This window comes from Sus scrofa, chromosome 2, assembly GCF_054392235.1.
Source record: "Sus scrofa isolate SSC_HxYL_T2T_F1_AM1 chromosome 2, Sscrofa_HxYL_maternal_Yorkshire_Landrace_v2.0, whole genome shotgun sequence".
Classification (NCBI taxonomy): domain Eukaryota; kingdom Metazoa; phylum Chordata; class Mammalia; order Artiodactyla; family Suidae; genus Sus; species Sus scrofa.
In genome coordinates this window covers 97,750,923-97,769,884 of record NC_139384.1, presented here as the reverse complement: position 1 = coordinate 97,769,884, position 18,962 = coordinate 97,750,923, and the positions used below count along the sequence as shown (strand labels likewise).

At 37.3% G+C, this 18,962-nt stretch overlaps 1 protein-coding gene across 1 annotated transcript in view; it reads right to left on the bottom strand.

The window, feature by feature from the left end:
• Positions 1 to 18,962, bottom strand: part of SCAMP1 (secretory carrier membrane protein 1) — a 102,671-nt gene that overhangs the window by 9,574 nt on the left and 74,135 nt on the right. The window contains 1 exon segment of the mRNA NM_214245.1: positions 17,468 to 17,585. Within this exon segment, the coding sequence (NP_999410.1) occupies positions 17,468 to 17,585 (118 nt within the window).

Sequence of the window (18,962 nt, the reverse complement as noted above, 5' to 3'; positions counted from 1 at the left end):
TAAGTACATACTGAACAGTAACTTCTTTCAATGTAAAAGGACTAAATGATCCAATCAAAAGACAAGAATGTCTGAATGAATAAAAAAACAACCAAGAGATATGCCACCTACAGGTGACTAACTTCAGATCTAAAGACACACAGACTAAAAGTAAGAAGATGGAGGGAATTTCCCTCATGGCTCAGTGGTAATGAACTTGACTAGTGTTCATGCTCAGAGGGTAAAGGATCCAGCATTCCCATGAGCTGTGGTATAGGTTGCAGACACAGCTCCAGATCCTGTGTTAAAATGGCTGTTGCATAGGCAGGCAACTGCAGCTCCAATTCAACACCTAGCCTGGGAACTTCCATATGACGTGGGTGGGGTCCTAAGACAAAAAAAAAAAAAGTGAGAAAATGGAAAAAGGTATTCTGCGCAAACAGAAACAAAAAGAAAGTTGGAGTAACAATACTTAGAATAGATGTTAAAAAAAACAGTAACAAGAGACAAAGAGGTACATTACATAATGATTAAGGGATCAATCCAAGAAAATAATCTAACACATGTAAATATACATGCACCTAACACAGGAGCACCTAAATATATAAAGCACATATTAACATACATAAAGGGAGAAATCGACAGCAACCCAACAAGAGTTGTGAACTTTAACACCACTTACATAATGGACAGGTCATCCAGACAGAAAATATATAAGGTAACACTGGCCTTAAATGACAGAATAGACCAAATGAAATTAAGAGATGTGTAGAGAGCCTTATATCCAAAAGCAGCAGAATCACACTCCTTTCAAGTGTACTAGGAACATTCTCCAGGACACTTCACGTGCTAGGCCAAAAAACAAGTCAGAGAAAACTTAAGAAAACTGAACTCATATCAAGCGTTTTTGGGGCCATAATCCTGTGAGACTAGAAATCAACTACAAGAAAAAAACCCTGCAAAAAACACAAACACATGAAGACTAAATAATATGGTACTAAACGAACAATAGGTCATTAAAGAAATCAAAGAGGAAATTAAATATTTTAAGAAAAAGGGAAAAAAAAAAACGTTAAATGATCCAAATCTATGGGAAGCAGAAAAAGAAGTTTCTGAGAGGGAAGTTTATAGTGATACAAATAAACCCCCGGAAATGAAAAATCTCAAATAAACAACCTAACCTCATACTTCAAGGAACTAAAAAAAGAACAAACAAAACCCAAAGTTAATAGAAACCATAAAGAACTAAGTAGATATAAATGAAATAGAAACTTAAAAAAATAGCAACATTCAATGAAGTAAAGAGCTAGTTCTTTGAAAAGATAAACAAAATTGATAAGCCTTTTAGCCAGACTAACCAAGAAAAAAAGAGAGGGTCCAAAGCAATAAAACTGGAAATGAAAAAAGACAACTGATAGCACAGAAATATCATGGATCATAATAGATTAAATGCCAATAAAATGGACAACAGAAAAAAAATCAAAAAAATTCCTAGACATGAACAATCATGGAAGACCAAACCAGGAAGAAATAGACACTCGGAACAGATTAATTACCAAGAATGAAATTAAGTCAGTAATTGTTAAAAAATCTCAAAACAAACAAAAGTCTAGGACTGGATGGCTGCACAAGGGAATTCTACCAACATTTAAAGAAGAGTTAACACCAATCCTTTTCAGCTCTTCCAAAAAACTGTGGAGGAAAAAAAATTTCTGAACTCATTCTATGAGGCCAGAATTACTCTGATACCAAAACAAGATAGAGATATCACCAAAAAAAGAATATCACAGGCAGTATCATTGATAAACATAGATGCAAAAATCCTCAACAAAATGTGAGCAAACCAAATCCAATAATACATTACAAGAATCATACACCGGATTTATCCCAGAGATGCAAGTTTGGTTCAATATCTGCAAATCAACCAACATGACCACATTAAGAAACTGAAAGATAAAAATCATGATCATCTCAATAGATACAGAAAAAGCTTTTTATAAAATCAACATCCATTTATAAGAACATTCTCCAGAAAGTGGATACAAAGGAACATACCTCAACATAACAAAGACCACATATGACAAGCCTGCAAGTTCACATCATACTCAACACTGAAAAGTTGAAAGCATTTCCTGAAAGATCAGGAACAAGACAAAGACACCCACTCTCACCACTTTTACTCAACATAGTTTTGGAAGCAACACACAGAACAATCAAACAAAAAAATAAAAGAAATAAAAGGAATCCAAATTATAAAGAAGTAAAACTGTCACTGTTTGCAGATGACATGATACTATATGCAGTAAATCCTAAATCACCAAAAAAACTACTAGAATTCATCAATGAATTTAGTAAAGTTCCAGGATATAATATTAATATACAAAAATCTATTGTACTTCTTGCACTAACAAGGAACTATCAGAAAGAGAAATCAAGGAAACAATCCTATTTATAATCACATTAAAAAGAATAAAATACCTAGAAATAAACCTGCCTAAGGAAGTAAAATACTTGTTCTTGGAAAATTTTAAGACACTGATCAGAGAAAGGGAAAACAGCACAAGCGGATAGAAAGATATACTGTGTTCATGGATTGAAATAATTAATATTGTTGAGATTACCATATTACCCAAGGCAACCTACATGTTCACCGCAGCCCTATCAAAAGACCAATGCCATTTTCCACAGAACTAGAACAATTAATTAAAAAATTTGCATGGAAACACAAAAGGCCCCAAAGAGCCAAAACAGCTTTGGGAGAGAACATAAATGGAGGAATCATGTTCCCTGAGTTCAGACTACACTACAAATCTACTGTTATCACAACAGTATGGTACTGATGCCAAAACAGACACAGAAATCAAAGGAATAGAATACAGAGTCCAGAAATAAACCCGTGTACTTATGGTCAATCTATGATAAAAAAAAATGGCAAGACTATACAATGGATAAAAATATAGTCTCTGCAATAAGTAGTGCTGGGAAAACTGGACTGCTACCTGTAAAGAACGAAATCAGAACATTCTCTAACACCTACACAAAAAAACCCAAAATAAATTAAAGACATAAATTAAAGACATAAATATTAGACTAGAAATCATAAAACTCCTAGAAGAAAACAGCATAAGCAGTAAACTCTTTTTTTCTTTTCTTCTTTTTTTTTTTTTTTTGGCCAAGCCCATAGCATATGGAAGTTCTTAGATCAAGGACTGAACACATACCACAGCAGTGACCACACCAAACCCTTAACCCCTTAACCACACCAAACCCTTAAGCACAAGGGAGCTCCAGGCAGTACACTCTTTGACATCAATCGTAGCAATATTTTTTGAATATGCCTCCTCCAGCAAGGGAAACAAAAGCGAAAATAAAGAAATGGGATTACATCAAACTAAAAACCTTTGTACAGTGAAGGGAAACCATAAACAAAATAAAAGGGCACCATACTGTATGGGAGAAGATTATTTACAAATGAAATAGCTGACAAGGAGTTAATATGCAAACTATACAAATAACTCATACAACTCAAATAACAACAAAAAAACCAAACAACCTGATTAAAAAATGGGCAGGAGATGGGCTTAAGATGGCGGAATAGAAGGACTGGAGCTCAACTTCTCTCCTGAAAACAACAAAATTTACAACTAAATGCTGAGCAATCTTCAACCAAATGGACTGGAAACTTTCAAAAAGATATCCTACTCCAGAAGACAAAGAGGAGGCCACATCAAGAGGTAGGAGGGGCGATTAAGTGATATAAGCAACCCCATACCTCCCAGGTGGGAGGCCACATAGACTGGAAAGTAACTGTATCACAGAGACTCACCTACAGGAGTAAGAGTCCTGAGCCCCACATCAAACCCCCACACATGGGGATCTGGCACTGGGAGAAAGAGCCCCCAGAGCATCTGATTGAAGGCCAGTGGAGCTTGTGTGCAGGAGTTCCACGGGACTGGGGGAAGCAGAGACCCCATTCTTGGAAGGTGCACACAGACTCTCACATGCGCTGGGTCCCAGGGCAAAGCAGAGTCTCCGTGGGCATCTGGGTCATACCTGGCTGCAGTTCTTGGGGGACTTCCTAGGAAAAAGGGGGTGAATGTGGCACGCTATGGGAGAAGGACATTGGAAGCAAAGCTCAGGACTATTCAGCAGCATGCCTTTCTCTGGAGGTGGACATTTTGGGAAAAATCTGGCCCCACCCATCAGGTGGACATTTTGGGAAAATCTGGCCCCACCCATCAGTGCTGAGAAGCCCCAGGGCAAACAACAATCCAGGTGGGATCACAGCCTCACCCCTCAGTAAGCAGGCTGCCTAAAGACCCCCCAGGCACACAGCTGCCTCTAATCACACCCAGAGACAAAGACCTACCCACCAGAGGGATAGGAATCAGCTCCACCTACCAGTGGGCATGCATCAGCCCCTCCCATCAGGAAGCCTACTGCAAGCCCCCAGACCAATTTCATCCACAAGGGGGGCAGACACCAGAAGTAAGAGAAGCTACAACTCTATTATCTGTAAAAAGGTCACCACACCAAAAACCTATAAAAATTAAAAGACAGAGAACCATAACTCAGATGAGGGAGAAAGAAAAAACCCCAGAAAAACAACTAAGTGATCAGGAGATTCTCAGCCTCCAGGAAAAAGACTTTCAACTGTTGATGCTGAAGATAATGCAAGACATCAGAAATAAACTGGAGGCAAAGATGGATAATTTACAGGAAACACTGAGCAAAGAGATACAAGATATAAAACTTAAACAAGAAGAGATGCAAAATACAATAACTGAAATAAAAAATTCATTAGAAGCAGCCAACAGCAGAATACAGGAGGCATACGAACGAATAAGGGAGGTGGAGGATAGATTAGTGGAAATTATGGATGCAGAACAGAAAAGAGAAAAAAGATTGAAAACAAATGAAGAGAGTCTCAGAGAACTCTGGAACCACGTTAAATGCACCAACATCCGTATTATAGGGGTGCCAGAAGGAAAAGAGAGAGAGAAGGGGACAGAAAAAATATTCCAAGAGATAATAGCCGAAAACTTCCTTAACATGGGAAAGGAACCACTCACTCAAAACCAGAAAGCACAATGAGTACCATATAAAATAAATCCAAGGAGGAATACCCTAAGACACATATTAATCAAACTGTCCAAAATTAAAAACAAAGAGAAAATATTGAAAGCAGCTAGGGAAAAGAAACAAATAACACACAAGGGAACCCCAATAAGGTTATCAGCAGATTTTTCAGCAGAAACTCTGCAGGCCAGAAGGGAGTGGCATGAGATACTTAACATGATGAAAGGAAAAAAACCTCCAACCAAGATTACTTTACCCAGCAAGGCTCTCATTCAGATTTGAAGGAGAAATCAAAAGCTTCATAGATAAGCAAAAGCGAAGAGAATTCAGCAACACTAAACCAGCTTTACAACAAATACTAAAGGAACTTCCCTAGGCAGAAAAGGCCGCAACCAGAAACAAAAATACCACAAATGACAAGGCTCACCAATACAGTAAAGATACAAAATCATACACACACAATTATGCCATCACAATTAGAAATCATGAGAAGAGGAGGGTACAGATGCAGGACACTGGAGATGCATTTGCAATTAAGAGACCAACAACTTAAAACAATCATTCATATATATATATATATTCTTATATCAAAGCTTCAGAGTAACTGCAAACCAAAAATCTACAATTGATACACAAACAAATAAGAAAAATAAACTCAAATACAACACTAAAGATAGTCATGAAAACACAAGAGGATAGAACAAGAGAAGAAGGGAAGAAAAAAGAGCAACAAAAACAAATCCAAAGCAATTAATAAAATGAGAATAAGAACATACATATCAATAACTACCTTAAATGTTAAGGGACTAAACGCCCCAACCAAAAGACACAGACTGGCTGAATGGATACAAAAACAAGACCCATATATATGCTGTCTTCAAGAGACCCACTTCACTTCTAGGGACACAAACAAATTGAAAGTGAGAGGATGGAAGAAAATATGCCATGCAAATGGGAATCGAAAGAAAGCTGGAGTAGCCATACTCCTATCAGATAAAATAGACTTTAAAATGAAGAATATTTTAAAGAACAAGGAAGGTCACTACATAATGATCAAAGGATAAATCCAAGAAGAAGATATAACAATTTTAAATATCTATGCACCCAATATAGATTCACCACAATATATAAGGCAACTGCTAACAACCTTAAAAGGACAAATCAGCAATAACAATATCATAGTGGGGGACTTTATCACCCCACTTATAGCAATGGACAGATCATCCAGACAGAAAATCAGTAAGGAAACACAGGCCCTGAATGAAGCATTAGACCAGATAGACCTAAAAGATATTTATAGGACATTCCATCCAAAAGCAACAGAATACACATTCTTCTCAAGTGCACATGGTACATTCTCTAAGATTGATCACATCCTGGGCTACAAATCAAACCTCGGTAAATTTAAGAAAACTGAAATCATATCAAGCATCTTTTCCGACCACAATGCTATACAACTGGAAATCAACAACAAGGTAAAAACTGCAAAAAACGCAAACACATGGAGACTAAACAACATGCTACTAAACAACAAATGGATTCCTGAAGAAATTAAAGAGGAAATTTAAAAATATCTAGAAGCAAATGACACTTCAAAATCTATGGGATGCAGCAAAAGCCATTCTAAGAGGAAAGTTTAGAGCAATACAAGCCCACCTCAGGAAACAAGAAAAAGCTCAAACAAACAAGCTAACTTTACATCTAAAGCAGCTCGAGAGAGAAAGACAGACAAGACCTAAAGTTAACAGAAGGACAGAAATCATAAAGATCAGAGCAGAAATCAATGAAATAGAAAAGAAGAAAACCATAGAAAAGGTCAATGAAATGAAAAGCTGGTTCTTTGAAAAGATCAACAAAATTGATAAACCCTTAGCCAGATTTACCAGGAAAAAAATAGAGAAGACTCAAATCAATAAAATTAGAAATGAAAAAGGAGAAGTAACAACGGACATCACGGAAATACAAAGGATCATAAGAGACTACAACATGCAACTATATGCCAATAAAATGGAAAACCTAGAAGAAATGGACAAATTGTTAGAAAAGTACAATCTTCCAAGACTAAACCAAGATGAAATAGAAAAGGTGAATGGACCAATCACAAGTACTGAAATTGTGATTTAAAAACTTCCAACAAACAAAAGTCTAGGACCAGATGCCTTCATGTGAGAATTCTATCAAACATTTAGAGAAGAGCTAATACCTCTCCTGAAACTATTCCAAAAAACTGCAGAGGAAGGGACAGTCCCAAACTCATTCTATGAGGCCCCCATCACCCTGATACCAAAACCAGGCAAAGGTACCACAAAAAAAGAAAACTACAGGCCAATTTCACTGATGAACATAGATGCAAAAATCCTCAGCAAAATACTAGCAAACCACATCCAACAATACATTAAAAGGATTGTACATCGTGATCAAGTGGGATTTATCCCAGGGATGCAAGGATTCTTCAATATCCATAAATCAATCAGTGTGATTCACCATATTAACAAACTGAAGAAGAAAAACCATATGATTCTCTCAACAGATGCAGAAAAAGCCTTTGACAAAATCCAACACCCATTTCTGATAAAAACCCTTCAGAAAGTGGGCATAGAGGGAACCTACCTCAACATAATAAAGGCCATATATGACAAAGCCACAGCTAACATCATTCTCAACGGTGAAAAGTTGAAAGAATTCCTGCTGAGAAGAGGTACAAGACAAGGATGTCTGCTCTCGCCATTACTCTTCAACATAGTTTTGGAAGTCCTAGCCATAGCAATCAGAGAAGTAAAAGAGATAAAAGGAATCCAAATTGGAAAGGAAAAGGTAAAACTATCACTATTTGCAGATGACATGATACTGCACCTAGAGAATCCTAAAGACCTTACCAGAAAACTGATAGAGCTCATCCATGAATTTGGCAATGTCACAGGATACAAAATTAATCCACAGAAATCGATGGCATTTCTATATACTACCAATGAAAGATCAGAAAGAGAAATTAAGAAAGCAATCCCGTTTACCATCACATCCACAAGAATCAAATACCTAGGAGTAAACCTACCTAAAGAAACAAAAGATCTGTACTCTGAAAACTATAAGACACTGATGAAAGAAATCAAAGATGACACGGATGGAAAGACATACCATGCTCTTGGATTGGAAGAGTCAATATTATCGAAATGACTATACTACCCAAGGCAATCTACAGATTCAATGCAATTCCTATTAAATTACCCAAGGACATTTTTCATAGAACTTGAACAAAATATTTTAAGGAGTTCCCGTCATGGCACAGTGGTTAACGAACCCAACTAGGAACCATGAGGTTGCGGGTTCGGTCCCTGCTCTTGCTCAGTGGGTTAACAATTTGGCGTTGCCGTGAGCTGTGGTGTAGGTTGCAGACGCGGCTCAGATCCCGCGTTGCTGTGGCTCTGGCGTAGGCTGGCGGCTACAGCTCCGATTCAACCCCTAGCTTGGGAACCTCCATATGCCGTGGGAGCGGCCCAAAGAAATAGCAAAAAGACAAAAAAACAAAATTTAAAGTTTGTTTGGAAGTGCAAAAGACCCAGAATAGCCAAAGACATCCTGAGAAAGAAAAATGGAGCTGGAGGAATCAGGTTCCCGGACTTCAGACTATACAACAAAGCTACAGTCATCAAAACCATATGGTACTGGCACAAAGACAGAAATATAGATCAGTGGAACAGGATAGGAAGCCCAGAATTAAACCCACGCACCTACAGCCAACTCATCTATGACCAAGGAGGCAAAAATATACAATGGAAAAAAGACAGCCCCTTCACTAAGTGGTGCTGGGAAAACTGGACAGCCACATGTCAAAGAATGAAATTAGAACACTCCCTAACACCATACACAAAAATAAACTCAAAATGGATTAAAGACCTAATTATAAGACCAGGTACTATAACACTCTTAAAGGAAAACATAGGCCAAACACTGACATAAACCACAGCAACGTCTTCTCAGATCCACCTCTTAGAGTAATGACAATAAAAACAAAAATAAACACATGGGACCTAATCAAACTTAAAAGTTTCTGCACAACAAAGGAAAACCTAAACAAAACAAAAAGACAACCCACAGAATGGGAGAAAATCTTTGCAAATGAATCAACTGACAAGGGATTAATCTCTAAAATTTATAAACACCTTCTGCAGCTCCATACCAAAAAAACAAACAACCCCATCAAAAAATGGGCAGAAGACCTAAACAGACAATTCTCTAAAGAAGACATGCAGATGGCCAAAAAACACATGAACAGATGTTCAACATCACTCATTATTAGAGAAATGCAAATCAAAACCACTATGAGATACCACCTTATACCAGCCAGAATGGCCATCAACAAAAAATCTACAAACAATAAATGCTAGACAGGGTGTGGAGAAAAAGGAACCCTATCACAATGTTGGTGGAATTGTAAATTGGTGCAACCACTGTGGAAAACAGTATGGAGATTCCTCAGAAAAATAAACATAGAACTACCATTTGATCCAGCAATCCCACTCCTGGGCATCTATCCAGAGAAAACCATGACACGCAAAGACACATATACTCCAATGTTCATTGTAGCACAATTTTCAATAGCCAAGATATAGAAACGACCTAAATGTCCATCAACAGAGGAGTAGATCAAGAAGATGTGGTACATACACACGATGGAATATTACTCAGCCACTAAAAGGAACGAAATACTGGCATTTTTAGCAACACAGATGGACCTAGAAATTACCATGCTAAGTGAAGTCAGTCAGACAATGAGACACCAACATCAAATGCTTTCACTGACATGTGGAATCTGAAAAAAGGACACAATGAACTTCTTTGCAGAACAGATACTGACTCACAGACTTTGAAAAACTTATGGTTTCCAAAGGAGACAGTTTGGGGGGTGGGGGATGTGCTGGGTGTGTGGGGTGGAAAACCTATAAAATTGGATTGTGATGATCACTGTACAACTATAAATGTAATAAATTCATCTAGTAATAAAGAAAAAAGAAAAAAAATGGGCAGAGGACCTGAATAAGCATTTTTCAAAGAAAACATATAGATGGCCAACAGGCACATGAACAGATGCTCAGCATCACTCATCATCAGGGAAATGTAATTCAAAACCACAATGATGTATCACATCACACCTGTCAAAATGGCTATTACCAAAAAAGACAACAAATTACAAGTGCTAGCAAGGATATGGAGAAAAGAGAAAGTAAATTGGAACAGCCACTATTGAAGACAGAATGAAGGTTCCTCAAGAAATTAAGAAAACTGCCAAAAGAGCCAGCAATCCCACTCCCAGGTATTTATCTGAAGAAAATGAAAACACTAATTTGAAATGATACAAATTCACTGAAACCTTACTTACAATAGCCAAAATATGGAAGCAATCTAAGTGCACATCAATAGATGAACACATGCGCATGTGCACACACACACACAGACTACTACTTAGAAATAAAAAAAGAATGAAATCTTGCCATTCATGAAAACATGGATGGACCTAGAGGGTATTACACTAATTGAAATAAGACAGAGAAAGACAAATACTGTTGGATGTCACTTACACATGGCATCTAAAGGATAAAACAAATGAATAAATATAACTAAACAGGAACACAATCACAGATACAGAGAACAAACAGGTGGTTACTAGACAGGAGGGGGTATGGAAGGAGACTAATAGCTGAACAGATTAGAACCTTCTAGCTTCGAAATAAATGAGCCACAGATATGACATGTACAATGTGGGAATATAGTCAATAATTACATAATATCTTTGTATGTAACAGACGGTAATTAGACTTATTGTGGTGGTCCTTTTGAAATGTACAGAATAACAAATTACTATATTGTATAACAAAATTGAGTGTTAAACTTTAAAAAGAAACAAATTCATAGAAAAAGAGATCAGATTTGTGGTTAGGAGAGGCAGAGGGTGGAGGAAGGGGGCAGTTGGATGAAGGTAGTCAAAAAGCACAAACTTCCGGGTACAAGACAAATAAGTACTAGGGGTGTAACATACTACATGATAAATTAACAGTATGGTTTCTTATGTATGAAAGCTGTGTTGAGAGTAAATCCTGAAAGTTCTCATCACAAGGAGAAATATTTTGTTCTATTTCTTTCATTTCATATTTATATGAGATGATGGAGAGTCACTAAACTTAATGCAATCATTTCATGATGTATGTAAATCAAATCATTGTGCCAGACACCTTAATCTTACATCGTGCTATATGTCAATCATATCTCCATAAAACTGGAAGAAAAAAATCATGCTTTTAAGGTCCCTATCACACCAAAATGATTTCAAGTTTTCTAAAAACTGGGAAAATACTAACAGATGAGTTTTTGAAAAAATTTTGACTCTTGTTTTGAGGTTTTTTTTTTAAAAAAAATCTGGACCTCTAAACCTAACTTTTTCAAATATTTCCCAAACCATCTATGAAAGCTCCTGACCATAGAACTAGGTCAGATACCCTTTCTGTAGCCACTTAAATTACGACTCTATATTCACGCTATTGAAATTCATTCACACTCTTTTAAATATTGTTTTCCTCCTTCTGCCTGAACTTCTCCTTTCTGTCAGTACCTATAAGACATTTAGGGATTTATATGATTCTTCTTTTTCAGGGTTTATTTATATGTCTTATATCCCATATGTTTTTTAGTTCCTTGAGTGGAAATACTAATTTCCACTTATTGCTATGCCCCCAGAGTATACAGGAACTTGTGGTAGAAGCCACTGAACAATTATTTGTTCCCATATCAGCTAGATATTAAAACAAATGGCCCCAAATTATCCTCATTCTTTAAAAAAAAGTTTCCAAATTATCCTCGTTCTTTAAAAAAAAGTAAGTTCAATACTTCTTTAGCAGACTATACCTGTGTTATGAAGTAAAATGCTTAAGTTTGCAATCACCTCAGAGGTTGTTTTAAAAATGAATATTCTACTTCATACCTTCTAGCATAGCTATAATCAGAAAATGGAAAAGAAGTGTTGGTGAGGATATGGAAAAATCGGAACCCTTGCATATTGCTGGCAGGAACATAAAACAGTGTAGTCACTGCAGAAAATAGTTTCGTAGTTCCTCAAAAAGCTAAACATAGAATCACCATATGAACACCAAGCAATCCACTTCCAGGTATATACCCAGAAGAACTTAAAGCAGAGACTCAAAGTGATACTTGTGCACCAATATTCATAGTAGCACGGTTAACAAAAGAAAAAAAAGGTGGAAATTGACCCAAATGGCAAAAAAAAAAAATTATTCTGAAATGTAAAATATCACTATTGATAAGTATTTAATTAATGTGGACACAAAGTCTATGAACCATTTTTTAATTTCAGAGAAAAAAAAACAACCAAAAATAGGCCCCAAAGGAAATACAAATTATGAATTACCTATTTCTTCCTTACTAAGTTATTCTAGCTCTTATACCAATTAAAAGAAGGGGGAAATTTTGGCTGCCCCTGATCATCAACTATGCCTTATTAATTTGTTATATGACCCACTTATTATACCTCCCTCTTAGCCCAAAACTATTAATTTTTTTCTAATAGTTTACTATAAAAAGATGAGCCTGTAAAAAAAAAAAAATGCTATTTGGAAATAATCTAAAAGAAAATTTAAAAAAAAATCTATCTGCAAAAGGTAAGGACTAAACTATCCCCTTAACTAGGAAGAGGTACAAGAGACAGATATTCTTGCATTTCAAATACTTTAAATTTGGATTATAAGATGACACTATGGGGGAAACACAGACACCACAGTGCTCATACTGGGCACTTGAGACACCAATGGTTACTTAACTCCAAATCATAAAGACTTCAGAATGCCAAAAAAATTCTCAAAGTTCTATTTGCTGTAATTGAAATAACCACAGAGCACAGTTTTGCTGGTGCTGGAGACACAGCACAGACTAATAAAAAGCAACTACCCTAGAGCCAAAATAGCCAATAACTTTTAGAGGGCATTCACTGTTTATGAAAAGCCTGACCCCTAGTGGTTATAAACTAAGGCTACATACCCCCAGAGGACTTTTTTTTTTTTTTTTTTTTTTTTTTTTAATGAACAGTAGTAAGGGATATAGTCAATAATAATAAAATATCTTTGAATGGTAACTACACTTATTGCGATGGTCATTTTGAAACGAATAGAAATATCAGGTCATTGGTGCTGTATACCAGGAACTAACATAGTTATACTTCAAAAACAAACTCAGAGGAAAAGAGATCAGATGTAGCTATGACAGGCGGGGCTATGGGGAGGGGTAAATGGATAAAAGTAGTCATAAGATATATAAGCACTAGAGACAGAATGTACAGCACTATAAATGTAATTAGCAGTGAAACTGGAAGGGAAGAAAAAACCAGCCAGTTTTGAGCAACTGTGGAAAAGAAAAGAGAAAGAAAAATCTGCTGTTTTCATTAGATTTCGATTTCTATCAAAAGAATAAGAGAAATCTCTCTCAATATAAATACAAAAACTGACTCAATTATATTTTGGCTTATATTATCTCCATTTATTGTACTTCATAAAATCAACTCATCTAAACTCCTTACTTCACAGATAAAGAATATGAGATTTGAACCAGGTCTCAAAAGAGGACTTGTAGGTCTTTAACTAGCAAGAGAAGACAAAACAACCAGAGGTTCAGAGGCATAGCGTGAACAAAAACTGAGACAAGGAATGTACATGATGTATTAAAAAAAACAAGGGAGTGCCCATTGTGGCTCAGTGGCCAACGAACCCGACCAGTATCCACGAGGATGCGGGTTCAATCCCTGGCCTTGCTCAGTGGGTTAAAAATCTGGAGTTGCCATGAGCTGTGGTGTAGGTCACAGATGTGGCTCAGATCCCCATTGCTGTGGCTGTGGTGTGGGCCTGCAGCTACAGCTCTGATTTGACCCCTAGCCTGAGAACCTCCATATGCCACAGATGCGGCCCTAAAAAGACAAAAGACAAAAAATAAATTAATAAATTAATTTAGAAACTTTAAAAATGAGTAGTATATTTTGACTAGAATAGAAAGTCTAGATCCAGGAGTTATAAAAGCCTGACTACCACAGCCGCCACAATTCCATTCCCCAACTCCAAATCAACTTCAAAAATCTTCACAGTGCTGGGTTTGTTTGTTTAATTTTATGGCTGCACCCAGGGCATTTGGAAGTTCTCAGGTCAGGGATCAAATTAAAGGCAAAGCTGCAACCTACACCACAGCTGGGGCAATGCCCGTGGCCCAGGGATTGAACCTGTGCCTCTGCAGCAACCCAAGCCAATGCAGTCAGATTCTTTTTTTTTTTAAGGGCCATACCCACAGCATATGGAGATTGCTAGGCTAGGGGTCAAATTGGAGCTGTGGCTGCTAGCCTAAGCCACAGCCACAGCAATGCAGGATCCAAGCTGAGTCTGCAACCTCCACCACAGGTTATAGCAAGGCCAGATCTGTAACCCCCTGAGCGAGGCCAGGGATCGAACCTGCCTCCTCATGGATGCTGGTCAGATTCGTTAACTGTTGAGCCATGATGGGAACTCCTGTAGTCAGATTCTTAATACACTGTACCACAGCAGGAACTCCTATTTGGGATTTTTTAGATTAATAGAGTAATTATACATAAAGTGGTCTGAAGGAAGTGGGAGTGGCAGGTATGTGACACAAAAAAATTTCTGGATTAACTGGGGTTGAGAATGGAAAAGAAGAGAAAGATGGAAGAAAGACACTAAGAAAATAACTAGGAAAGTGACCAAAAAAGTAATGGAAGCACTGACAATGTGTTGATATAAAGGCTAATGGAATCACAGGAGAAAGTACTTAGAATCACTTATTTGTAATAGGTACTAAATTTTCTTTTTTAAAAAACAGGTTTGTTGAGATAAACTTTGTATACTATATAACTCACCCTTTCAAAGAGTACAATTCAAAGATCTTTGGCATTTTCATAGTGTTGTGAAAATGTGTGTGTGTGTGTGTGTGTGTGTGTATATATACATATAAACTTAGGACATTTTTCTCTCTCCCCAAAAAGAAATTCCATAACCATTTGTAGTCACCCTTCACCCCACGCCCAGCTATAGGCAATAACTAATCTACTTTCTGTCTCTATAGATTTGCTTATTTTGGACCTTTCACATAAAGAGAAGCATACAGTATGTGCTATTAACAAATGTTTCTCGAGTATGAATCAGAACTGGAAGAAGTGCTAGTTCTGAGAAGAGATGGCATTTATGATGCTTTACTGTGAGATGATAGCACCAGTCAAATGGAGATGTAAACAGTCACCTGAAGATGCTTAACTAAACGTGTGTGTAAGCATTATGTCCTTCAACTCCAAGATTCTGGGCTGCACAAGCGGGGAGGAATCTAAAACAATGAGGAAGGTTGAAATTCCCAAGGCAAAAAATACTGTATAGCACAAAGAGCAGAGAGCTGACTGCTTTTAAGGAGACCTTACTGAGCCGAACAAAAAGATGAAGGAGAAAGACGAGCCTCAGAGGCAGGAGAATCAGAACACAGTTATAAAGGCTGAGAAGAGGGGCCGCTGATGGCAGAGAAAGCTGCAGAGTTCGAGGAGGAGGAAAATGAAAAAAAAGGCGATAGGATTTGGGAATGTTAGAAAGATGAGTTTCCATAGATATGTCTGTGTAGTTCAAAAAAGAAGCAAAAGCTTTTAAGAGGGAAAACAAAGAGGAAAATATGGACAGAAAGAATACAGCCTAGGTAGGTTTCACAGAATTTTGAGAAGGATTAGAAGCAAATGCACAAGAGAAATACTTCAAAGACCGCAATGTGTTCTTAAGTATAAGGTACAATTACTTCTACACAATCTCTGTACAAGTTCTCAAGTTACCAGACAATAAAAAATAAAGAAAAAAAAATGTTTCAAGGACTTCTTGCATGTGAGACCCACCAAAAAGTATCGTTTTAAAATATAGGTGTTATTCTCAGGGTGTCTACATCGTGTTGGAACACATGTAAGATATCAAAACAAACACACACAAAAAACAAAAAAACATAGCCAAGACACAAAATCTTTATGTAAACAAAGAAAAACTTCTTGCCTACTTTACGTAACGATGTTTTTTTAAGGCTGTGAAAACAGCCATGGGAATTCTACAGGAAGAGGCACAGTCACCCCTTAGTATCCATGGGGTATTGGTTCCATGACACCCCTCACCCCCACAGCCATGGATACCAAAATCTGAGGATGCTCAATTCCCTTATACAAAGTGGCACATAACCTATACACGTCCTCCCCTTATGGATCACTTCCTGAATAAACTACCTGCCCTCGTATCCTTATTGCCTGGAACAGGTGCAGGGCCCCTCAACATCTGTGGACAGAAGCAACCAAGGAAGTATGTGTGATAAAACACCATTATTGTCCAGTGGCTGCACTGCCCTGCACATCCACTTCTATGGAGGCTATTAGATGCAATAAGGATAAAGCAGCAAGTTCTCTCTAGATTACTTATAGTACCTAATACAATGTAAATGCTATGTAGATAGTTATAAAAACAATGTAAATACTACGTTAATAGTTGCCGGAATAGGGCAAATGGAAGTTTCGCCTTTTTGAACTTCCTGAAGGTTTTTTTTTCCCTAATGTTTTCAATTCACAGTTGCTCAAAATCAAGGATGTGGAACTTGCAGAAGTGGAGGGACGAGTACATAGCGAAGATAACTGTAGAGCTATACAAAACCAAATTCATGTCATAACCCAGCCTGAATCTGTTACATTCACGTTACACTCTTAGATAAGTAATTTAACGTCTTTAAATTTTACTACAAATAAAATGCACATACCACACAATAGTTTTACCTCTATTTATTAATCAGGCTACTACGCTTCATATTTAAAAAAAAAAAAAAAAGGAGTTCCCATTGCGGCACAGCGGAAACGAGTCTGACTAGTAACCATGAGGCCTAGCTCAGTGGGTTAAGGATTCAGCATTACCGTCATCTGTGGTGTAGATCTCAGAGGCAGCTCAGACCCAGCATTGCTGTGGCTTAGGTTGGGCAGCTGTTCCCCCCTAGCCTGGGAACTCCCATATGCTACAGGAATGGCCCTTAAAAAAAAAAAAAAAAAGACATCAGAATATGTAAAAAAAGACAACAAATATTAAAAATGAAGTTGACTCTTCAGTTGATAAGACTTCAGCTAATAGGATTTTAAAAATATTCCCTCCTTAGCAGAAGTTTAAAGTGTGATGCAATTTTCTAAAATTTATCTATGCCTAACTTTTAATTGTAAAAGGTAATCCTCAGAGAGCAGACTTGCATAAGAACAACAATAAAATGGCTTGAGGTCACACTACATTAAGAGCAAAATGGGAAAATGAGAACTGAACACCAGGTTCACTAAACACATTTACAGACATAAAATTTCACTTACCTTTTTAAACATAACTAGTGAGATGACTGCTGATGCTGTGAAAAGTGCTGCTATGATTATCATCATGATTCCAACAGGAATACTTTGGTTGAGACCAGTAAGGGATGAAATCCAACCACTAAGAGGTTAAAAAAAAAAAAAGAAAAGTAAAATTAGGCAAATAATTCGCACTTTTTAAAAGATAGCATACTAACACATATTCAGCTCTTAAAAGCCAGGCAACATTCAAGTTTTTTACATGCACTAACTCATTTAATTCTCACAACAGCTGCCTAAGATATATCCTGTTTTTCATCCCTATTCCATAGATGAGAAGCTGAGTCATTGAGATTATTCAGTAATTTGCCCAAGGTCACACAGCTAATAAAAACAGTATAGTCTGAATTCAAACCCAAACACCAAGATCCAGGGCCTTAAATGTGTACCACATTTTACATTTTTAAGCCTATGACTTCATTATTACTGTTTAAACTTCATTTTAAATTCTGCTTAATTATGTAAGAAAGTATTTGCAAACTACATATTCAGTGGAGAGCTAGCATCTCAAATACACACACAAATACACAAACTCTTCAAGGCGTAACAGTTTTTTACAGATTTTTATAGTTTTTTGGTTTTTTTTTTTTTTTTTTTTTGTCTTTTTGCCATTTCTTGGGCCACTCCCATGGCACATAGAGGTTCCCTGGCTAGGGGTCGAATCAGTGCCATAGCCACCAGCCTACGCCAGAGCCACAGCAACGTGAGATCCGAGCCGCGTCTGCGACCTACACTACAGCTCATGGCAAGCTGGATCCTTCACCCACTGAGCAAGGGCAGGGACCAAACCCACAACCTCATGGTTCCTAGTTGGATTCGTTAACCACTGCGACACGACGGGAACTCCTATAGTATTTTTTTTTCTTTTTTTTTTTTTGTCTCTTTGCCTTTTCTAGGGCCGCACCCACAGCACATGGAGGTTCCCAGGCTAGGGGTCTAATCCGAGCTGTAGCCACAGGCCTATGCCAGAGCCACAGCAACGCTGGATCCGAGCCGAAGTCCGCGACCTACACCACAGCTCACGGCAAGCTGGATCCTTAACCCACTGAAGGAGGCCAGGGATTGAACCCACAACCTCATGGTTCCTAATCGGATTCATTCCACTGTGCCATGACAGGAACTCCCAGATTTTTATAGATTTTTAACAGATTTTTTAAAATTAAAAAAATTCAATTAAAAAATGGGCAAAGACATGGAGACATTTCACCAAGAGGATATAAAGATGTCAGATAAGCACATGAAATCATATAAAACATTATGAGTCATTGGGAAAAAATATTAAAGTCACATTGAGATGTCACTAGACATCTATCAGAATGGCTCAAAAAAAAAAAAAATGACACACCAAATGAGTGGAGGCTGAAGTCACTCATGCTTTTGTTGGGAATGTAAAATGTTACAGTCATTCAGGAAAATACTGTCAGTTAAAACAAACAAACAAACAACTCAACATGCAACT